The 24,387-nt window shown below is 39.6% G+C and overlaps 2 protein-coding genes across 5 annotated transcripts in view; both read left to right on the top strand.

Annotated features, from left to right (window-relative positions):
• The first annotated feature begins 839 nt into the window (after nt 1-839).
• trmt1l (tRNA methyltransferase 1-like) lies at nt 840-16,563 on the top strand. 3 transcript variants are annotated; one of them, XM_034237511.1, is made up of 16 exons: nt 840-1,024; nt 2,147-2,254; nt 2,398-2,460; nt 3,991-4,104; nt 6,120-6,184; nt 7,154-7,310; nt 8,378-8,498; nt 8,600-8,679; nt 11,259-11,511; nt 12,081-12,293; nt 12,373-12,563; nt 13,440-13,506; nt 14,625-14,788; nt 14,870-14,935; nt 15,461-15,587; nt 16,051-16,563. In XM_034237511.1, exons 1-16 carry the CDS (start codon nt 964-966, stop codon nt 16,232-16,234), a joined length of 2,034 nt encoding a protein of 677 aa, XP_034093402.1. In that variant the 5' UTR covers nt 840-963; the 3' UTR covers nt 16,235-16,563. The 3 variants fall into 3 exon arrangements, with proteins under 3 accessions (XP_034093402.1, XP_034093404.1, XP_034093403.1); XM_034237513.1 differs by having other exon boundaries at nt 934-1,024; nt 2,153-2,254; XM_034237512.1 differs by lacking the exon at nt 840-1,024 and adding an exon at nt 1,262-1,523.
• Nucleotides 16,564-20,356: 3,793 nt separating this feature from the next.
• niban1a (niban apoptosis regulator 1a) overlaps nt 20,357-24,387 on the top strand; it is a 37,953-nt gene continuing 33,922 nt past the window's right edge. Inside the window, exon 1 of one of the 2 annotated variants that reach the window (XM_034237560.1) lies at nt 20,357-20,650. In XM_034237560.1, coding sequence (XP_034093451.1) covers nt 20,596-20,650 — 55 coding nt within the window. In that variant the 5' untranslated portion in view covers nt 20,357-20,595. Of the gene's footprint in view, nt 20,651-23,709; nt 23,811-24,387 lie in introns of those variants that run through there. The other variant, XM_034237561.1, reaches the window with a different exon arrangement.

Raw genomic sequence — 24,387 nt, 5'->3', positions numbered from 1 at the left:
TCATAATAACAATCCATTACCATGCTGTCATGAACGCACGGTGCTGTTACGTGTACGCAAATTGAAGTGCTTGATGTGAACGAGCATTTTGGTTAAAGTTGCGCATGCGCTATGAGCGCACATATAGGTACTTCTCAGGCATGCCGGGTAATCTGTGACGTTTCACTCTCTCAAAAGTTGGGCCATTTTATCATCATGCGCCAATGAGCAGCTCTCATAGGAATGAATGAGGCCCCGCCTCCCACGCTGTATCCAGTTCTTATTATACATCCATGGCTGTAGCCCGGAACTGGCTTTGGACTCAGAACCAGAGAAGAACCAGTTAAGCACCAGAAAAGCACAAGAATGGTTCTTTTTGGTTTATTGGCAGTTTGCAAACCATTTAAGAGTTCTGGAGTGTGAAACAAGAGCTATTGAGTCAGTGTTGTGGTGCTGTTGCTTTGGTCTGGATCTGTGAGCTAACCACGCCCTGTTCATTTGCACATAATGAATGGAAATGTGTCATTATGAAATAAAAGTCTCTTGAAATAAATAAATGTGTTCTTATGAAATAAAAGTCTCTTGAAATAAATAAATGTGTATTTAAATGTACATGTATACATATTTATTGCCTCATTTATTTATTTCAGAATTTATTTCATAGGCATATTTATATATATATTTAATTATTTATTTAATTTTGGCTTACATGGCATTCCATAGTTTATTTGGAATGTTTTTTGTTCTGCAATTTGTTTTTTATATCTGATTTTAATGTCTCTATATATTTGTATACAAGGGTGTTGGGGAAGGATCTACAACTGACATTCCATTGTGTGAACCTGTTTCGAAAAAGAAATGTAGCTTGTGAAGTTTCTGTGTAAATGAGTGTTATGTTCAAAAGCAAATTATTACGTTTTCAAACTGGGCAGTTTACGTTAAGCACGTAGGACAGACATTTCCTGCGTATTGCTGTGGTTTGCAATGGCGGAGCTCAAAGAGGCAGATGCTGCTCAGCTACACCAGGAGGACGTCGATATCAAACGTAAGTTAATTCACCCCATTTGTCGTTTCAACTCCAAATGTAGGACATATAATTGTAAAACACATTCCAATGTAGTCGCTATCAGCACTGTGCAGTGAATTCATAGTGAATATCAGTTTGTAACTGCTTAACTAAACGAGGGCCTCACCACGGAGCTCCGCCATGGGACCTAAATAGTCAACAATAACAGCGACGGACGCAGGAGCTTACACTAGGCTAACCGTTGTGGTCAGCAGTTCTCTAAAGTAGTGTATCTCTTCGCGGTTGCTTTTTGTAAGTGTTGTATTCAGGTTGTACACCACAGGTTTGGTTGACACGGTCTCTTCACGGAGCTGCACTACAGGGCCGCTCAGTTAGGACATCGACTGTCCATTATTCAACGGTTAAATGTCTGCGGAGACTCTGGTTTTGGTTTCACACACAAACAACTCGCGTTAGGAAATGGAAGTGTTTCGAAGTTGTGATACGGTCTATCTATGGAGTGGAGCAGAGATATATGGTCTGTAGCAAGTATATTATGTATTGTAGGCTATAATGTAGGCTATATGTAACTATATTAGAGAATACTGAGGTCATGACAAACACTGCTAGCAGCTAATGTAATTTTACTTATCGAAACGTTTTATTTTGAATGTAAAACCTCCAAATACCAAGATACATATCTTTATAACTACAGCCCTGGTGGGAGCTAATCTATTAATATATTATCCACAGCAGTTTCAATATTTGAATACTTCTTTTAAGTAATGTAGCGAGACAAACACCATACATCTTCCTATTGAAGTGTTTTCATTGTCTCTGAATTTTAGTTTTTCTCTGTATGATGTCACAGTAAAATAATGCTGCTCATGATTCAATTAATTAATCAATACATCACTAGTTGCACTTCCTTAGATAATGGTACCTAGACTTTTATAACTCCAACTTTTAAAAGTAGAGGACATAGGCCTACATTGTTTTTGAAAGTCGTTGAGTAGAAAATATGAACAAACTGCTTCATCTCCTTTTTTTGTTAACTGGTTTCAGTAGCTGTGTAGCTGACAAACTGCAGCTAGGGCTCTCAGTGAATTAAACTAGATAGCTTTATAAATCATTTATTTCCCTTTCTTTCTGTCTGTGAAGGTGCAGATGGTGGAGATGCATCGTCAGCTGGGGACAAAGCTGCAGATCAGGCAGAGAAGACTGAAGGCGCTGCAGACAGTGACGCCAAGCCCTCAACTACCACTTCAGGTAAACACTCTTTCTGTGTGTGGATGGGTTCGATGGCCTCATGTCATCTGTATTCACTGACTTTAGGAAGGAAACATTAATGATATGGACTAAAACTTTTTTCTGACTGAACACAACATCTTAATGTTGTCTCCTTTTCACAGACAGACACATCTCCATCCAGACTAAACTGGAAGGACTCGAGGTGCTGGTTGACCTCAATGGTGGTGAGTTCACTTTTACAGGAAGTATTCATAATGCGTTCTTTATCTTGGGCTGTACCAAACGTACATTTCAGAGCTGCTGATGACTACATGTTATATTTTATGAAGTAAGCATCCTTAAATACTAGGGGATTTTTTTGTTATTGTGGTTTAATAAATGTAATTTATTGTGCTGTTAGATGGTTGCTGGACCGACCCGTTAATGCATACAGCAAACTGGTTTTTGACCACAGTGAACATTTTGTATTTGAAAGGCTTAACACTACAAATATGGATTAAAGCAGAATTTGTTGGATTACCTGATGTGATTTTAGAAAAAAAAAAAAAAATTCCAATAAATATTTACTTTTATTAACATATTGTAGTTAGTGCAGAATGTTTGAATCAGATTATATGGGAATACACCATGGGAACCCAACTTAACCTAATGTAATAAAACTAATACAATTTAGCTTTAAAAACAATTCATACTCTTTTGATTTTTGATTTGAATGTCAATGTTGTGAATGAAGCTTTGAATCTTAAAATGATCAGGTGCAGCCCTACTGCTTTCTTTAGATTTTTAATATTTAAAAAAATCTCATAATGTAGAAGAACATTTAAATGAAATCGTGACTTTTAAAGCTGCAGCTTAAAGACGATATATCAGTAATGGCGCATTTCCACTGCAGCGGGTAGCCCCGTTTAAGCGTCCTTAACCGTCCTCAAGCGGCCAGGCCAGTTTTTGGTGGCCTTTCCATATAGCCTAGTACCGGCTAGCGGGTACTTTTTCCCTCTTTTTCCGGCCCCATAAAATCGTGGTTCCCTCAAACCAGGGCCAGGGCTGAACTAGTGACGTCAACACTCTCGACTGCTGATTGGTCAGAGAGAATCGTCACAAGATCGCACGCGAGTTCATCCCTAGCGTCGCATATATATCTAGAAGCAAGCTTGCAGCATTTTTATAAACAGCATTTTGTAAACGGAGGAGCTACAAAAATGGCTACGTCTAATAAGAAAAGCACACCGTGGTCGACCGAGGAGGTGACGACGTTCCTACATCTCATTGGGGATGATCAAATCCAGCGGGAGCTCGACGGAACAACTCGAAATGTGAACAAAAACAAAGCCGATCGCCCCGCCTACACTGCGTTGCTACCCCAGGTCCTAAACTGTAATGGAAATGCGCCACGGCCTCGGACGGCCAGCGAGGCAGCCCGAGGCCTGAGCGAGGACGCTTGGGGACGCTTAAACGGGGCTACCCCATTGCAGTGGAAATGCACCATAAGTCACGCAAGAGAATACATCAGACATCAGTATTTGTCATGCAACCAATTGAACTTGTCTATACTTCTCAGGTGGCCATTTTTAAGTTTTGGAATGTTGGTTGGAGCAAGATATTTTAGATGTCGTGTTTGCTGTTAAAAAATGTGTTATATGTTTTTGACAGTTTTAGAGAATAGAATTTAAGAGAAATAATCTAGAGAATGATCAAAAATGAAAATAACTTTTATATACATCCTTGGTTTTTGATTTTGTGTTTTCACTCACCAGCGGGACGTAAGTCATGCCCTCTGTGTCCCGAGGAGAAGTTTAAAGCCTGCTACAGCCACAAGCTCCGCAGACACCTGCAGAACCTCCACTGGAAAGTCTATGTGGAGTTTGAAGGTAGGAACATGAAACACAAGGTCACACAATGATGCTCTCCTACAACGAACTGGGGTCCTTCTCACTTCGGTTAAATGGAATCCTTGCGTCCCTCACTTGCGTTGTTTTCCTGCGTCTAGTCCCTCCCACCAGGGAAGCATGGAGAGACGCAAGGAAACCCACGAGAAGCAGGGAAATTAGTTTTAAGAGCAATGGGACGTCCTTTCCTCCGGAGCGTCACGTGAAGCGACGTCTGTTTGTGATGACGCCGCACAGCTGTTCGTCTGTCAGCAGCTCTGTCCCCATTATTTTCACACACACCCCCGCCTCTGTTAGCACCTATGGTTAGCACACATTTACTGACACTAACATTTGTATCATCTGTTGTAGACCCAAATAAATTAAATAAAACAAGAACTCATTCTCAAAAAAGATAAACGCCATTCTTAAAATGTATAAACGAACATTAGTTGGATTAATATTGATTAGAGTGCACAATATAAATAAAATAATTGAGAGAAGAAAAAGAGATATGTTATCTATCAAAACCCAGTTAGATTAACATTCATTGGATTGCACACTTTGTGTGTTTGTGTGGATATGTAGCACATTAACATTTTAATAGCACTTAATGACTGAATGGAAATGACAATAACTGAAAATGTAAAACGAAAAAAGCGATCATGAAAATAAATAAAATGATTTTTGACCACTTTGTTGTTCAGATATATCACATATTTGTAACTAAATGAAACATTAATTGAAACAAAACACAGTATAAACTGAGGAGTGACTCCCGTGAGTTTCATGTGTTTTCTTCACTCCGCTGGGAAACTGCTCTCATGTCAAGAAGCATCAGATCAGTGCATGCACTGCATCGTCCAATCAGTGAGCGATACACAGTAAGGGGGCGGGGCGAGTGTCTGAGGATTTAATCGAAGGATGGTCTGGTGGTTCCTCGATTATAGCTCCTCCATTATCGCTCCTCGGTCCTCTGGCAAAAATAAGGCCATTGGGACGCTACTCAAGATGGCGCAGACCGAGGAGCGAGGAAATGAAAAATAAGAGAAGTGAGAAAGGGCCCTGGAAAAATAATCTTTATGGAGCTGGCTTTGTGCCATGCTGAAACAGGAAGTTGGAAGAACACTTTTGCCATTTGAGTTATACTATGGATGTATTAAGAGAACTGGATACAGCATCTGAGGTGTGGCCCCGTTCATTCCTATGAGAGCTGCCCAGTGGTGCATGAAGCCAGAATGGAGCGACTGTAGGTCTCGCCTCAGTCAAATGAATTGAGAGGGAAAATAGCTCTGGATTCATTTTTAGTGCATTTTACAACTTTTAGACCCTAATCATTTAAATAAGACCTATAAAAGTGTTCGAACTAGGTATATTACTTAGCTTAAAGATATATACTGACTTACAGATGTCTCTTTCACAATGTCAGTCAATAGGAAAAAGTATTTTTGGGCGCAATGACGTCACGGCCTAGAACGGAAGAGTTATACCACCGTTTGGTCGCTACAAAAATCCCTCTTCCTGGACGCTTGAGTTACATTTTCTGGTTATAAAAGACAACAATTAGCCCCAACCACTTCCAGCTAACACAGTCAGTGAACATTTGTGGGAATAATGAAAATGTTATCATAATTTCTCAAATTAAATTATTTAAAATGTATTGGATTGTGTAATACCTACTTAGGTTGTTTATTTATATTGTTTATTTATATATAATTATTAAATTAAGATTTTGACATACTTTACTGCTAATTTGATGTGTTAATTTTGTTTCATGTCCAAAATAAATTAAACAGTTTTAGGAACATATTTTTGGCATTTATCATAATTTCTTCTGACATGTTTCATCATAGAGTAAGTTTATACTAGCAGCTGTGAAGGCTATACCGAGAGAACAAATCCAAAATACAGCATCAAGAGACTCCACGTACCTTTGGCCGTTCATTGCAGTCATACCGGTCGGAAAAAGTGTGCAAAGTTAAAAAAAATCATGATGCATAACTGTTGACCTTTAACAGGCCAGATGATGTGCATCTGCCACCTGCCCTGCAGAAACCTGAAACCCAGCCTCAGTGGAGATCAGGTGAGACCTCACACACACACACACACACACACACACACACACACACACACACACACACACACACACACACACACACACACACACACACACACACACACACACACAGTCTGCAGATCACGTTCCCATCAGTTTGGAACAATAAGAGCAAACCCTGTAGCTTCGGGCTTCATCGACATAGGACTCTTTTACAAGGGAGACCTGCCGCATATTGGTTACACATATAACACAAAACAAAAATACATTTCACATACTTAGTTTCGGCATACATCTTGTTGTGCTGCAGTAAACCCTACTTTTAAGGTTCCTGTGCGTTCTGTATTGTTACTTTTATTATGAAATGTGACCTAAATAATGTAAATCAGAAAAAAAACTGAACCTTCTTCACCATGTGGAAATAAATCCTTACTCTGTAAAACCCCTAATATATTCCTAAACATGTTTTGCCTTTTAATCATAAAAGCTATTTTTCATGATTGAGCAAAAGTAGGCAACAATTGACTGTCTCTGCATTCTGTCATTCTTAAAGAGGCTCTATTAGGCTTTCTCCTGTAACATAATCACATCACTATGTCACACTCCCGCTTCTATTGGCTAGCGCTCCAACACCATGTACGTGATTGGCTAAGGGGTGGGACATCTCTTAGCACTTGACCAATAAGCTGTCCAGCTAACCAATCAGAGCAGACTGGGCTCTGGTTTCAGACAGAGGGTGAAAAGAGGTGCTGCAGCAGAGGCAGTATGAGAACAAGAAAGAGCTTTTTGAGGAAGGATGGAGACAGGTCACAGCATAGGCTGAAAATGTGCATAATCGAGCCCCTTAAAGTAATATGGTCCAAATTCTGAATTGGTAAATACTGAATTCTAAGGCATTTCCTCTCATCATGCCATTTGACATTATTGTGAAGATGCTGCATTTCTTTACTTCTTTCACCCCTAAATGAAGTTGATATCCCAATATATTCTGTCCAGGCCTCGGGGAGACACGTGGCTCACTACCACTGTGTGGTGTGTTCTGTCACCATCGCCCGGAAGACAGACATGATCAGCCACCTGAAGCGACACGTCAACAAAGGAGAGACTGAGGCCAGCTACTCGGGGAGCTCAGACGTGCAGTATGAGGAGCCGGGTAAGAAACAGCGACACCATCTACATGCTCCACTAGATTCAAACAGGAAATGGTCAAAACAAACTTTCACTCAGCTCTAAAAAAAAAACACTAGATGGTACAGTTTAATTTCAACATCCCAGGTTTGAGTCTTAAAATACATATATTTATACAAGAACATTGGACTTCAGGACTATTTATATGTAAAAGTAGAACAATGCAGCCCTACTTATCTTTACGGAGCTTTTATACTGAGTAACAGCTTTTTTTAAATTGTTTTATTTCACACCACAGACAGGCACAGTTAGAGACTCTAGACAATGTTGATGGTTCATTTGCAAAAATAGATAATCTTTCTAGTATTTTTTTTAATACCAAATTATGTATTTTTTGTCTCCAATCCATTTAATATCAATCAGTTGGTATGGTTGTATTTATCTTAAGAATGGATTTGATCTTGTGTTGCATATTAACTCACTCAAAGCATCACATTTCTTGGATCTTAAGAAAAACAAACAATGAATACAGGATAAATATAATTATATATACATTTTGACAACACCCAGAACTTTGAAGACTACGAGCTGCGTTAAGGAATTTTAAAAACGACACTATCACAGTCTTCTTCTGTTAAAGACATGATTTTTATAAGATAAAATGGACCTTCATTAATCCCCGTGGGGAAATTCAGTGGTTTAACAGCAACAGGGAAAGAATGAAAAACAGGTCACACAGAGTCACACAGATTAATACAATTAAAGATCAAATCAAAGATAAAAATAAAAATGATAAAAAACTATGAATTACGAGATGAATTAAAGTGAACATATATACATATTGGGTCATATATACCGGTACATATTAGATATATTTACATGAATGTGTGGAAGCAGAATATCCAGAAGTTTCTCCTTATTAAAAAGCTCTTAACTCCAAATCTGTTCCACCTCCTACCTGAGATCATCCTTGTTGAGGCACCACTTTGAGTTTTGTGTTTGTTAATCCGAGATTACATTCTTCCTGTCCAAAACAATACAGAATCTTGCTGATCTTTCTCTGTCTTTTTCATTTACAAATTCCATCTGTAGCCCCATCCGGTCAGCCGTATGAGATCATGAAAGAACTTGGAACCAACGTCCAGCTCCTCCCGAACCACACCACCCCGCAGAAGAGCGACACCTACTTCAACCGCAAGATGAAGACCAACAGGTCAGCCTGAAAGCAACACCAGTTCTCACAAAAATGTATAATCATGCAGATTTATGTTATGAAAACCAACATGCATTGAAGCAGGGTTGTGTGTGTTTCAGGCAGCTGGTGTTTTGCTCCCTGGCGGTGCTGGCGGAGGAGAGGAGCCCGATCGAGTGTCTGGATGCTTTTGGAGCCACAGGTGAGATTCAATAGACACTTTTTCCCAGAGGTGGGAGTAAGTCCTACATGTGCAAGTCATGAGCAAGTCTCAAGTCTTGACCTACAAGTATCAAGCAAGTCCCAAGTCACTGTGGTGAGAGTCAAGCAAGTCAAGTCAAGTCATACGAAATTCTGATGAATAAGCCCAGTTTCCGCATTTAAATCAGTTAAAAGACAGTGGTTATGAAAATGGATTCAACCCACACTATGATCTTCATTACATACACAGTTAATCATTTGAAATCTACTTTATACCGATGACAATCATATTAGATTCATATTAACCCTAGAACTGCAGACAATATAGCTAGGACTCAAAAAGTCTGTTGAAAAAGGCAGAATTCCAGGTAAGAAAATCATATATGGCATTTGCCATTACACATATTTAATTTAAATGTCTGTTAACACTAGAACCGCCAACAGCGTCAGCACCTACATAGATATCATTTTCAAATCATTTAATTTGTTCCTCTTCATAATTTCCTTATAAACTAAGGAGGACGATTTAAAACTCAGTTAATTGGGTTAATTTAGAAATGGCTTCAGTTTATCATCACAACAGATAAAACAAATTAATTTTACAATAAATCAAGGAATGATGCACTTCTACAAACAAAAACAACATCATTAAAACATTTAAACAAACTACTAAAAGTAGATGAACTACATTATTCAAAAGTTTACAGTAACTTCTGATAATAACACAGGGGAAATAAACGAGGCATCTCTTTTCCTCTCTCTCTCTCTCCCTCTCCTGACAGCCCGTCACTATCAGGGTTAGTACAAATGAATCCCTTGGAGGTTCTAGTGATCATTTACCGTTGTCTTCTCTTTGCAATGCTTAATCGATTTGAAACCAAGTCTAACGTAGCTTAAACTTAACGTTAGCTTTCTAGCTAACACAGCACATGCACGTAGCCTACCTTTCTCTGTGGGGTTTTTTGTAGTGACGAATGAAGTTGGATGTTGTGGTGGTCGTGTCACTGATCTTTATGCTGCAGACCCTGCATACCGCTGTTCTTTTCTTATTAGCGTCATCGACAACATAATCCTTGAATCCAAACTTCACTATTTTTTGAGTAATGCTAGCTGCTGCCATGTTAACTGACACTCCTGCCTTCTAGTGGGTTCTGGGTTGCCAGGTTTGCGCGCATGGCGCTATAATCACGTTTTTCTAAAAAACTAAACGCAATATCTCACTACAAAAACAAACGCAAATATTTCATTTTAAACAGTCAAGTCCTTCAAGTCATCTATCTCGAGCTTAAGTCAAGTCTCAAGTCATGAATACCAAGTCCAAGTCAAGTATTTTATCATTGTTAGTCAAGCAAGTCTCAAGTAAAAAAATATGCAACTCGAGTCTGACTCGAGTCCCCACCTCTGCTTTTTCCTGTATCACGCTAATATCTTACTCTAATCTCTCCATTGTTGTTTTACCTATGAGTTTAGATCTCCAAATGCAGATCTTCTATTGTTCATATTTTGCATTTAATTTACATTTTTTGTTATATACCTATTTATTTTTTCTTTAACTTTCTCTTATTATCTGTATTTTTTGCACTTTATAGCAAATCTTTATTTTTGAGTAATTAGTTTTAACAAAATGATGGCTGCTTATTTATATAGAACAGCCAAAGAACATTGCATTTAAATAAAGTATGCATTTATACATTTTTAAATGATTTGCCATTTATCTGCATTTAAAGTCGGGGTTTTCCTGCCATCTACTGTGACACAAATCACAGCTGCTTTTGACGTCATTTCAATATGTGGTGTTTTGATCGAATACATTAGTCTAGTCATTTTGAACAAAAAAAAATACAAGTCTTCCAACTGTTTTGACATAATTTAATCTCCTCCTCAAAATACATTTATTTCTAAGAGTTAAGATAAGAATCATTAACTTGATTCTATTGTTGTCAAATTCCTGCCAATAATAGTAGTCATTTTACCATCTTGGCTAAATTCTGATCTTAAACAACGTTGTGATCAAACAATCAGTCAATTATAATTGAATTATAATAATTAAATATAAATAATTAATCATAATAATTAATTTTTATAACAACATTCCACACAAAAAAATCCAAATATTTCCTGGTTTTCATGTCTTTTAGGGTTTTGAAGTACTATCTTTGCTTTTAAAATAGTAGGTCGGATCGGATATGTCTTAAAATTACAACACACACATTACCCACTTCTTTCCACTCCACTTTCCACATCAAATGGAGGAACAGTCCTTTAAATGTCAAATTGGGATTAAGGAAATTGTAATGGATTTATTTGTTTACTATTTTCTGTTATTTATACAACAAAAGAGTAATTGATTAACTTAGAAAATAAGATGAATAATAATAATGAAAGTATTGGTTTTATTGCAACCGTGGTTTAAAGACAGTCCAATCTTGAATCTGAGACTAAAAGACATTGCAAAACAAATGTCTTTTCACTGAAGATTGATGATCAACTATGTAAAATATATCCATTTGAAAAAGAAAAGAGAGGAGCATTGAGTCTGCATCCACATTAAGCCTTGAATTCTTCCTGTCCGTCTCTCAGGGATTATGGGCCTCCAGTGGGCGAAGCACCTCCGCAGCGCCGTCAAAGTGACCATCACAGATATCAGCGACACGTGCGTCAAAATGATCAAAGAGAACTGCGAGCTCAACAACATCCGGGTGGACGGAGGCTCGCGAGGCCCCCGGGGTCCCGAGGTGGCCACCAGTGAGGTTGAGGGAACACCCATCGCTACGGTTGAGGTCGTCAAGATGGACGCCAACGTCACCATGCACCTGTGGCCCTTCGACTACATGTAAGTCTGAAGATAGTTTGTAATTAGTTTAGCTTATTGGTTAGATGTTTTAGTCTTTATTAATAGTTTGACACATTTGAGGGCAAAACACTGAACACATGTTACAGACTAAATGTAATTATCACAACAAATATTTGTAAAAAAACGTACTGGAACGAACATAGTGGCATATAAGTCGCATTGCAGGAATATAAATCCAATTAATCAAGTATTGTGTCTGTATCCTTCTTCCTCTGTGCCATAGTTGTCCAGAAACTATTAAAGGGGCCCTTTCCTGCCTATTTTCAGGTTCATATTTGTATTGTGTGCCTCTACTTCATGTTTACATGCTTTAATGGGTTCTGGTTTCAGACAGAGGGTGAAAAGAGGTGCTGCAGCACAGGCAGTATGAGAAAAATAAAGAGCTTTTGAACATTAAAGCATAGAGACATTTCCCAGTAGAGGCATAAAACACAAATATGAAACCTTAAAATACGCACAATAGGGCCCCTTTAACTTTCTACAGAGTAAAATGAATGAATGCTTCCTAAAAATGTGCAGTTATTAATTGACTCTTTTCAATCTTCCAGTCACTTGGATCCGTTCGGCACTGCAGTGAACTACCTGGACGCTGCCTTCAGGAACATCCGGAACCTGGGCATCATCTCTGTGACGTCCACCGACACGTCCTCTCTGTACTCCAAGAGTCCCAACGTCACCCTGCGGCACTACGGCTGCCACATCATCCGCACCGAGTACTACAAAGAGCTGGCTGCACGCATGGTGGTGGACACAGTGTCCAGGTAGGACTTCACATCCGGATGTCTGTCTGCCCTGATGTGGCAGAAAAAATAAAATCATGAATATTGCTGTGTGTTGCAGAGCGGCGGCTCGCTGTAACAAAGGCATCGAGGTGCTGCTGGCCGTGGCCCTGGAGCATTTCGTCCTGGTGGTGGTGCGAGTCCTCCGGGGCCCCACGCAGGCGGACGAGTCCACGAAGAAGTTACGTAAACTGGTCCACTGTCAGTGGTGTGAGGAGAGAGTCTTCCTCAAGAAGGGGAACATGGTGGACGGTGAGTTGTTGTGAGAGTCTAGTATACACCTGATGCAACTGATGGAGTTTAGCTAAGTATATTTACTAAAGTATTTCACTTAGGTACACATTTGAGGTGATTTTACTTTACTAAAGTAGTATTTCCATATTTTCCTACTTTATACGTCCATTCACATCTCAGAGCGAAATATTCTACTTTTGACTTTATTACTTTACAAATGAAATGTTTTCATCCACTTCCTGTCCAGTTAAAACCATGTACTTCCAGATATGTTGATCCAAATATTTTTTTTTAATGAACTGATTGAAAAGTGTTTCACTCAAATTTGTAATAACCGTTTTGGATCGGCTGGAAAATGCATTAGCAGAAAAGCTGAAAACATGGCTGTTTTTCCTAGCTCATTCAAATACTTTGTAGAGATATGTGGGTCTCACAGGAGGCGACACAACTATAAACACATGATGATCTTGTAGAATAAGAAGACTTGCTGTAGATTAAACTACAAAGCAATGTATAAAGCTATTAAAAGCACGTACAACAGTAAAATGCAACAATTACATAAATGAAGCAGTCATTTTCATCCCAAAAAACCTTATGTATAATAAGCCTATTATGGCCTCTTTCATTCATTTTTAGAAACGGTCTTTATGGGTATACAAATATGTTCCATGAGCACTTAGTCGACAATCATCTTTGCCTCCTCACCGCCTATAATATACATATATATATATATATATATATTAAGAGATCCAAATGTAACAGTTGTTGTCAATATGATGTGATATGTGTCCTGTTGTTTATATTAAATTCTTATTTTTTCCCGCAGAGAAGGACATACAGGAAGCTGCAGTACATATGAAAAGTAAATACTTTCCTTTCTTGTGTTTCTTCCAGAAACGCTGCCCTGTAACTGTCACGGAAGTATGCCCGGGAAGACAGCAGTGCAGCTGGGGCCGTTATGGTAAATCACTGCAGGCACCGACACACACACCTCACTGAGCTGTGTGATGGGCCCTAATACAACAGCTGCTTCAGAAAACTAGCTAATCAGATACGCTGCTGCTCAAATCTCCAGCCACGATGTCTGAGAGGAGTTATGTTTCAAGCTTTTAGGTTGTAGAAAGTCCGTTTTCAGATGTTGCATGAAAGATTTGTTCTGAACATGGAGAACAAAACTCTGTTCAATGGTTTAACCGGACTGAAAATGTAAAAGGCAGAAAGAGACAAGTATAACTTTTAGCAACAGTTCAATAAGAATAGAAGAAATGAGCCGTCATAGGCAAAAGAAACTGGAAGCTTAGCATCAAAATGTGTGCAGATTAAAGGCAAGGCAAGGCAAGTTTATTTATATAGCACTTTTCAACACAAGGCAATTCAAAGTGCTTTACAAAAAATGAAAGACATTAAGAAAATGGCATTTAAAATCAGTCATTAAAAAGAAAAGCTAATAAAATAAACATTAAAAGAAAAAATACATGGATAAAAGTTGGAACAACTTCCTGCTTCAATGTTAAGTGCACCATCATGCTTCTAGCCTGCTGAATTGACCACTTGTGGCATTTGGAAATGGTATTATTAACACAATACAAACAATGGGTTGGATGCTACTCAATCGGAAGCTATTGGTACCTGTTTATGTGGATAATTATGTAAATGATGCTGTATGATGTCCTTTTGTTGTTCTATTTATGTTTTTATGTTTCATGTGGAACTACTTGAGCAGGTCTCCCTTGAAAAAGAGATCAATGATCTCAATGGGATTTATCTGTCTAAATAAAGGTTTGAAATGAAATGAAATGAAAAAGTTAGAACTGTTGGAATATCATCTAAACATACAGACTGATCAATCACAGTTTACATCTATTCAACATAACACTGAGTCTGCAGAGGGCCCAAAAAGAATCGTTCAACCTTAATATTTAGAGCCCAGTTGCACCGTTAAATACTGATCATGGGTCACAAAACAAATGTAAAATCCGATTGAAATAGTATTCTGTCATTCAACAGAATAAAACAGTTTGCGGTATTATACTCTTTTTGATTTCAAACCTTTCAAAGCTAATGCATGTGTGTGTCCAGGTCCGGCCCTCTGTTTAACACAGGCTTCCTGAGGAGGATGCTGTCTGCGGCGGTGAAGCACAGCATGGACGACATCCAGCCGCTCGTCAAAACTCTCATCTGCGAGTCGGACTGCACCACCCTCAAGTCGCTAGTCCACGGGTCGTCTGCTCTCAGCAACCAAGGTGACACATCCCCACCTGTAGCACAGTGTGTGTGTATGACAAAACAACGTGTTGACAAGATGTGTTGTTCCCTCTCTGCAGTGGAGTGCGGAGTCGTCATCAAGACCTTGAAGAGCGGAGAAGAGTCGGGTCAGGCTGAGCAGTCCGGTGAGTCAGTGACAGCAGAAGGAATGTACTCCTTTTTTAGGTTGTTTTTAATGTACTTGTACACAGAAATGTACATAAAAAAGGAAAAAAAGCTGACCTGTTACTTACTCTGTCCTCTAGATGGCAGTGTTGCTGAACTGCACCCACTGCATAGAATGAGCATTTATGATGCTCTGCAGGAACATTTAAATGACTTTTTTAACCTCTTTATTTTACCCTTAAAGTTTATTTTACTGCCAGAACAGCCATTTCACACACTGTATGACAGTTCCACTGACTGTGCATTCTGTATCTGCTAGTTCAAATACTTCAGGGACGCTACAAGGGGCCAAACTGTTCTCTATAGTCGCAGCATCACAAATACAAATAATGTCCGGTGCAAAACGTCACATTCATATTTACCCAAAATTCAGTCGGACGTATTTGGTAGCTTTTGAAACCTTGAGATATCCACTAGAGTCACTCCTGGGTTTAGCAGAGTTGGACATGAATCCCTCTCAGATCTAATTTCCAGTACTCCTGCAGGGAAGAGGAAGTCAGGAGAGGAGTCGGGGAATGTGTTGAAGAGGATGAAGTGTGAGGCGTCTCTGGATCACCCGCCCTTCTACTACAGCATCCACCGCCACAGCATCCGAGGCATGAACATGCCCAAGTAAGTGACCTCTGACCCCAGCACATCAATGGACCACACTGCTGCACTGGTTGACATTCCATTCTTTGACTGGATCCAACTGTTCTGTTGTTAAATATTCACCAATTGAGGATTAATACACTGCTGGAAATAGTCCTCAAAAAAATGTCCTCCATCCATCATGTTTCCCTGCTTGAGGAACTACAGTGAGGAAATTACTGAGACAAAAAAAAATGAATACAATTTAAGAACAATGGGCCTGGAGCTAAAAGCCACACAAAGTCAGAAAGTATTCAGACAGTAACACCATGTTGGTTTGCCCATGGGATTGGTTGACAAAAAGAAAAATGAAGAATAACACAAGATTTATTCTTTATCCTTTTATAGAAATACTGAAACACAACTTCAGACACTTTAAATATAGACATAAAACTGCAGGAACATTTGATCTAACTTTATTATTTCTCTATATTTCTCTTCACAGGTTGAACAAGTTCCTTCAGTACCTGACGGAGGCCGGCTTCAGGGTGAGTCGGACCCACTTCGACCCGACGGGGGTTCGAACCGACGCCACACTGGAGCAGTTTAAATCTGTCCTCACAAAGTACAGCGTGCCCACGAACACCAGCGTCCCTCAGACGAGTGTGAGCATGGACAAGACGCTGTGAGAGAAATGCAAAGCCTTCCACGCTTTGAAACTAAATCAGTCTGCTCGTCTGGTTTCTATTCATCTAAAGAAAGTTGCACTGAAACTACGTGGACATGTTTTCACTTTAATATATCTTTAATCAAACCAAAAACAGATTTTTGTATATTAAACTGCGGATCCTGCAGCACAGAGGAGCCTAATTTATCTGCTGTTTCTCTATTTATGTTCAGAGTTCTTATGAAAATCTATGGGTTACAAGTTGTGATTTTATTTTCTAGCTGGTTAACTGTCTTGTTTTATTTCTTGTGTGTAAAAAAAATAAAAAAAATAAAACAAAATCAACGCAAAGCCTGATTTCCTGTAATTCTTAATTGAGCAAAATACAATTATCCTGTTTTCTGAGCGATAAAAACAATTAATAAATGTTTTATTTTTGTTGCATAAAGGTTTTCTCTCTTTCTTTTATAGTAATCCAAGTCACATAAAAAAAACAGAACATGATGCTGAGTCTGAATAATGTTAAAAACAGCCTGTAATTTATCACCAGCCTCCTGAATGGAGGGGCCTGCACAGTACATCACGGTATCGTCCGCATAAAAATGTAAAGTAGCTCCATCGACATTTTCACCTAAACTGTTGATATATATGGAGAATAAAAGTGGACCTAAAACAGAACCTTGAGGAACACCATTAGCAATGTTTAACCACTCAGAAGACAGCCCATCAAAGTGAACACATTGGGACCTTTCAGAGAGGTAGTTCACAAACCACCCACTGCATGGCTGGATATGCCGATACTGAGTAGCCTCTGCTTTAAGATGTGATGATCGACGGTATCAAACGCTTTGGACAGGTCAACAAATAGAGCTGCACAACTCTGCTTATTATCTAAAATACTCGTAACATCATTCACCACTTTCATTGTGGCAGTGATGGTGCTATGTTGCTTTCTGAAGCTTGACTGATGTTTAGACAGGATGTCATTGTTACATAAAAACTCCTTTACCTGTTCACTCACTAGGCGTTCAAGAACCTTAGCTAGAACTGACAATTTAGAGATGGGTCTACAATTGTTTAATAAGGTGGCCTCCCCTCCTTTTAGTAAAGGCAGCAGGGCATAAGCTGACTTCCATATTTTTGGAATTTTCTTAGTGCCGAGGGAGAGGTTAAAAAGAGTAGTGAGAGGTGGAGCAATACAATCTGCAGCTATCTTTAAAAAGAAAGGTTTTACGTTGTCCTGGCCAGCCGGTTTCTTAGGATCTAACTTGGTTAAGGTTTCATGAACAACATCAACAGTAAAATGAGTAAAACTAAAAGGGTTTTCCAGACCGCATTGTTCAGAGTCACGGATTGGGGTGTTCACAGAAGCAGAATTAGAAACAGAATGAAACAGAGAGCCACAGGACACAAAATGCTCATTAAAGCTATTTAGCATAGTAGCCCTGTCCGATATAGTACCAGATGCTGTGGTAAGGCACGGAGGTAGCTCATTACGGATATCACCGGTGGATATCGATTTTTATGGCTTTCCAAAATTTTCCAGGATTATTTAGGTTTTTTGTGGTTACTGACAGATAGTACTTAGACTTAGCACTTTTGACATTTGAAGTGAAGCTATTCCTTAGCTGCCTAAAGCGTAGCCATTCTACCTCTGAGCCTGATTGCCTAGCCTTTACCCAGGCCTTGTTTCTCTCATGAAGGAGACTAGACAGTTCAGCAGAAAACCAAGGATTGTCTCGTCCCTTTACTCTACGCAGGGGTGCATGTCTATCAATGATCTCCATACAACCAAGATAAACATAAGACCATGCAGTTTCTACATCAGCACACAGATCGATTTTTCCCCAATCAAAACCAAACAGATCATGAACAAAACCCTGCTCCACAAAATGCTTTGTGTCTCTTACTGATAATGCGAGGTTTACCCTTTTGGACCTTTGTGTCCCTATAGCTACAACACTACAACACAGTGATCACTCACATCATTTGCAAATACTCCCACAGATGAGTATTTATGGTGAAACTCACCATTTCACACCTCGTTCTGAGAGCCTTGAGTGGTTGAAAGGACAGAAAAGACTTCAAGGTTTATCAGTAACCTTTAGAACCTATATGATGAATTGGAAATGGGGGACCCTGATGTAAACAAGACGAAAGTCTTTCTCTGGTCTGCATCCCCTTAACAATTGTATGTTTTGAGCTGTACTGTACTGTACCCAATATACAAGCTGTTAATAAACTTTTCAATCAATCAATCAATAGAAGGACATGGGGAATCTATGAAAGAGATAGCCAGAATTGTTTTAAATCATAAGCAGCTTGGGAGGTTTTAAAGCTGATGATTAAATAATGTGTTAATCTAATTTGTTTTCTTGCTCTGTATTAATGCGTAGAGAAAACCGTGATTACCTGCTGAATTTACACTGGATGCTCAACATGAGGGCAATTACTAGATTAATAGGAATACATTATGCTTATTAAGCTTCAGGGAAACAAGCAGTTCACACAGCAAAGGCCATATAAAGGAGTAATCTGACCATTATCTGCTAACTCCTTTGAGTACAGCACCAAATGCATTGGGATTCAGCTCAGCAGATGTCAATGATTGATCAGATCGTAGCTTCACTTTTTTGAGTTAATCAGCGCAGATGTAATCACTGCTAATCATCCAGAGTGATAGCACTACAGGTAAGAAAAATGAACATCCCCCCACTACAGAGAGACCACAATGGAAATATGCCGTAGGGCTTTATTGTGTAAACCCAAATGGTCTTTTGATGTAGCAATTTGTAGCTGTGGTGAAGCTGCATTTGAGTTTATCAACAGGTGTCTTTAATAGCAGGAGGTTCATCTTCGGTGTGCTCGCCCTGTAGCCTCTGCCAGAGGTGACTTTTCTGTAGGTTCAGAACTGAAGGAAGTGTTCAGATTGTTGACTTCTGTAAAAGTGGTAACAAGTTATGACCTCATTATTCAAAATGACCCATTTCAAATACATAATATATTATGGTATTGGGTCATAAAAAGTGACCCATGAATGTGTTTATCACTTTAAAAGGGGACGTACAATGCTTATTTTCAGGGTCATATTTGTATGTTGGGCCTCTGTGACATGTCTCCATTCTTTAATCAAAAAGCTCTTTATTGTTCTCAAACTGCCTGTGCTGCAGCACCTCTTTTCACCAGTCTGCTCTGATTGGATAGCTGACCGGCTCTGTTGTGATCATATACAATGTGTTGGAGCACTAGCCAATAGAGGCGCAAGAGTTATGTTGTGATGTCACTATGTTACAGAAATAAACAAATGAGTCCAATGGAGGGGTTTCAGGCAGGAGAGTGTGTGGGAGAGAAACTCCCTGTGATGTAAACTTTGGGATTTTAGCCACAAAAAAAGAAATTACTAACAGGAAAGGGAAAACAACAAAAACAACAATAGGGCCTCTTTAATATAAAAAAAACATTATATTTTTCTCATACTGTCAATCTGAATATACCTGTATTTACCATAGGTATTTACTCGTCTAAAGCGCTCTGTTTTAGCGCCTGTCTCTTTAAGCCACGCCCCTGAGAAAGCCCATTCTGAACTGATTAGTTTGCAAGCTAAATTTGGCACACCTTTGCAAAGGTAGTCTCAAGCCATGCACGAGACAAGGGAACCAACTCTTTATTCCTTGTTGAAGCCCTTAGTTCGTTTGGTATTCACTTCAGAAAAACTCAGGTTTGTGCAAAAGCACTGAAAAATGAGTTTTTAATTACAAATCCACTTTTATGATGCCGCAGTCAAAGGTGGAGTTTTTGTTTTGTTTTTATAATCTGTGATGCTGTGTAGCTTAACCTGAAATAATACATAATTAGTTATTAGTTGATTTATTGTTTGTATCATTAATTAGGATATGCAGAGTGACTTAAATAAATATGTCCTATGGAGTTGAATTAGAAAGTATAACAAAAATGGTAATATGAAAATGTCTCAAATGTGTACTTAAGTAGGCTACTACACGACTAATGTACTTAGTTATTTTTCACAACTGTAAATTATTTGAGAAAATTAAATAATCACCTATCCGACCGTATTAATTAATCATTTTAATGGAATGATTTGATCTAAATTACATTTAAATATGTCGATTGCTGTTCGACCTGATTCAACCCCCCCCCAGGGCATCATGGGTGTTATCCAGAGGTGAACAAAAAAAAGGTGAGTTGGCTTTCTGGCTAAACGTCACTGAATGACACGGTGCTCAGGAGGAGGAGAGGAGGAGGAGGAGGGCGTTTCCTCCCTCCCTTCCTCCCTCCCTCCTCGCTGCCGCTGCAGATCGATGTGTCGGAGCTTGTACCTGAGGACTGAACCTTACCTGTGGATCCTCTCCCGGCAGCAGCACCATGGGGATCTCCGCGTCCAGTCTGCTGGATGAGACCAAATCCAACTACATCAAAGGTAACATAATGATAAAATTGGAGCGACGTGGAGATTACGCACCGCGCTCTCACCGCGTTTCCTTTAACACAAATCTGCTCTTTTGGATTGATCTTTTTCTTCAGAAAACTTCCCGTTATTTCTTTCTGTGCTGTTTTGGAGCTTAAGATGTTAGTGATACGAGGACATCACTAAATCAGTCAAGGATGTGTGGTTAATCTGCTTTAGAGGAATCTGTGAATTTCTTGCTCGGAATGTCTCATTCAAATCACTCATCTGACAGTTTCTGTGGAGACAAACAACCCCCCCCCTCCCTCTTAACTTGTTTCCAGATATCTGAATATCTTATGTGGAACCTGTGTCTCTGCTTTACTTGCGCATACATTTACTTGCGCATCAACATTTCCCCAAGCAGTATTTTTTTCTGACAGATAATAACCTCAGGGAGGAGGTTGAATTCTGCTGCCAGTGTTTTCGGCTCAGCTATCTGCCGGGCTGATCAGGTCACTCCTGCCTTTCCAGTCCTGCAGGGGAGAAAAGTGAGCTGGGAGAAAGGGCCAATACCTGTTGGCCCCTTTTGTTTCCTCTGCTGCTGGGTGTGTCCCTGGCAGAGGACAAAAGGTGCTTCTGCTGTGGTCTCCCCACCTGTGGACACAGGTGTTAACATCACATTTGAGGACAACACAGTGGACTTTGAAGCATTTTTCTATTTTCTGACCAAACAATGAATAGATGAATCTGGAAAATAATCAGCAGATAATGGAAAATGAAAACTATTGCAGCCCTAATGATAACCTGTTAGCTGAGAATCCACCATTGCAACAGGACAGGTCTGGCTCCAGTCTGTGCATCTTGTGTATTATGATCATATTCCAGTGCCAGAAATCTGATTTTCTCAAAGATAAATGCCTGAAAATGTTGCAACTTTAGTGGAGGAGCTAGGTCAGGTATATTTTAATTAGTGCCACCAAGTGTAATCCCATGTGTCTCGTGCATGTGGCCATACACACTTTTAGTTGCATTTTCCAAGTTTGTGAAACTGTTTGTACGGGTGGCTGTCACACAAAAGTATAATTGAGGAGTAATTTCTATCCGGCTTATGTCAACTAACAGAAACTTAGATCCTAGCCACACGGAGACGGTAACGAAAACGAACCGAATTCGATATCAAAAAAGACTTCCGTCCACACACAATCGGCACCAGAAACGTGTCCGTCCACACGAGACCGCTCGACCCGCTGGAGATGCTGTAGTACATTATGCCGGGCCTGTAAGTGGCGCTGTACTTCCGCCACAAAATACACCAAAAGCAGCGAAGAAGACTTCACGAGCATGCATGGTTGCCATGGTTGCCCTTCCGTTTATTCTCCGCGGTGGATTTAGCAGCAGAGGTGGGGAAAGGCAGGGGCCAGGGCTCTGTCTCTTTTTGTCCCTCCCGAGGCAAGCGTGTGCTCCTGCTGTAAATCTCCCTGTTAGTCCACCAGCAGATGAAAAACACCCACCTCTCCGCCTCTTCCAAGGGACGAGGGAACCATGCGGCAGAGTTTCCGTTATAATTTTTTTTCGCCGGTCAACATGTCCGTTAAAGTTTAATCTTCCGGACAAAATTATAAAAGTGCCGGTCAAAGGTCTTCTTTGTTATTTATTGAGCTTTAAAACAAATGAATAACGACTCTATATAATAAAATAAGAATAATATACAGAGTCTCTCTACTGACAGTAGCTACTGACCATTAATGAGCTTGTTGATTGATTAATGATTGAATTGTTGCTTCTCTTTGTGAAACAATCAGAGCAGCTCTAATCCCCGCTGGACATAACGAAAAAGAAAACATCCAGAGTGAGAGCAATGCAGGTCAGACACCTGACTAAAGTTAGTTTGGTCATCATCAGTTTCATCCAACAGTCTGCATCAGGCTGAAGTCACTTGAATGGGATAGGTAGGATTGTTTGAAGAGGGGTTGTATAAGGTTTATTTATCAGTGTATTAACTACAGTAGATAGCTGTCGGCTTGGACAAACAGGAATACCAGACTCCCTTGACAAAAACACTCATTTAAATGTTAGTTTTTCCGTAGTGTTTATGGTAGTTTCTACGGCAGTGTTTGTGTAATGGTGTGGTCATTTCAGATGCATCAAAGTCACACAATAGCTCAAACTAACCAACACAAAAACTAGCATAAACTAAAAAAACTGACTGCAAACGTACTGTTCTTTTCAATTGAGTCTGGCACTCCTCTTGGTTCAAACTGGTTGCATGTCAAACACTATTTGTATAATAACCTTGAGGCAGCATAAGTCAAATATTATACACCAAATTACTGTCGGTGCCTTTTAAAGAGAAAATGGATAATGGCTTCAGTTCACTGTTGTAGTTGTCCGACACCAAGGTTAAGCTGGGAAAATATTTTAAATATGGCTCACACTTAAACTAGTTTTGATACTTTTTAGTTGGACCTTTTGACAGGTGGCTAAAATCCATTTGCTGCCGCCCCCGTTCAAAGCAGTCCATTAGCTTCCATGCTGGTACTCCTGTCTGCTTCTCTGAACTTGTAAATGTACTGTACTACCTTATACAACATCAACTATGCCGTTAAAGTTGGATATTGAACATCAGGACTTGTATCAGCTTCATGTTGATGACTGTGATCAGAAAGTTCTAGCGCTTCATTCACAGGTCTAGAAACCAGGTGTGCAGAATCGAAGCCATTTCAGCTTCTTGGGTCATTTGAACAACAGACAGGGTCAATGCTTAGTAAAACCACGCTTTTGTAAACCAACAAAATAAAGGTGAAAAGTCAGAGAAAGCAGAGAAAAAGGTGAAAAGAGAACAAAGGCCAAAACTGCAACAATGGTTTTTTTAAACGCAGAATCGTCTGGTGTCCATTTTTAGATATTATTGTAATACTAAGAAAAGATAAAGAATTGTCTGTGAAAACGCCCCTGTGTCTGTTGTTGATGTTGACACCGATTGCCGCTGCTGTTGCCATAGTTACAGAGAAGGAGGATCATATGTTGAAAATGGAGAAGTGAAAATATTGATCCTGTGAACTAGAAAATCTTCTAAATGTGTTTTTCAGACTTTGCTGTAATCAGCCCTCACTCTGCCCGCTGGTGAACAATATGCTGTATGTAATCAAGGTTGGAGGAAACCAGACTGTGGTTTAATGGGGTCCTTTGGGTGAGGTTTTCTCCGGCAGATCATGAAGTTTTCTATTTTAGAAGCTGCTCACTCACTCTGCGAGGAGCTTGATGTTTGTCTTGTCAGATTTTCTTGTAAGGCTCTTTATTTGAGAGCTAACCCAAAAAGCAGTGTCACTGTGCATCCATTTCTTGTGGGGAAAACCTTCCTCTCTTTCAACAGTTACATGTGTGTGTGCAGGGTGCAGGGTGGAGGGAGGAGGGTGGAGTGGGTGTGTGCTGGAGAGTTTGCTGAATATCTGTTGGTAGTTTACTGGGTTGGTCTGGTTTTTGTTGAGCAGGCTGGTTTGGATGAGGTTAACGTGTGATTCATGAGTTGACTGCAGTCCAGTTTGGGTGGAGGCAGATTCCACACATTGGTCCTCTTTGTGAGCCGGGCTGTAGAATGTAACTTTTCTTTGGTTTCCAACTATGACTGACAACATTTCGTCACCATGCAGATGGCCTCAACCAGTTGTTCCCAATCTTTCTCCTTAAGGCATCCCTTTATCATTGCATTGACTTAAAACCCTGAAAAGTGAAATAATGTATTTTATGGATAGCTCCATATAAAGTAT

This window comes from Gymnodraco acuticeps, unplaced genomic scaffold (genome assembly GCF_902827175.1).
Source record: "Gymnodraco acuticeps unplaced genomic scaffold, fGymAcu1.1, whole genome shotgun sequence".
NCBI classification, from domain to species: Eukaryota; Metazoa; Chordata; class Actinopteri; order Perciformes; family Bathydraconidae; genus Gymnodraco; species Gymnodraco acuticeps.
Note: the sequence above shows the minus strand (reverse complement) of the source record. Positions and strands in the feature narration are given on the sequence as shown.

Coding starts and splice junctions, on each gene's coding strand:
- trmt1l (XM_034237511.1), top strand. CDS start 964: ATGGCGGAGCTCAAAGAGGCAGATGCTGCTCAGCTACACCAGGAGGAC. Junction 12,294..12,372: donor GTGGTGGACACAGTGTCCAG/GTAGGACTTCAC, acceptor TGTGTGTTGCAG/AGCGGCGGCTCGCTGTAACA. Junction 15,588..16,050: donor CGAGGCATGAACATGCCCAA/GTAAGTGACCTC, acceptor TTCTCTTCACAG/GTTGAACAAGTTCCTTCAGT.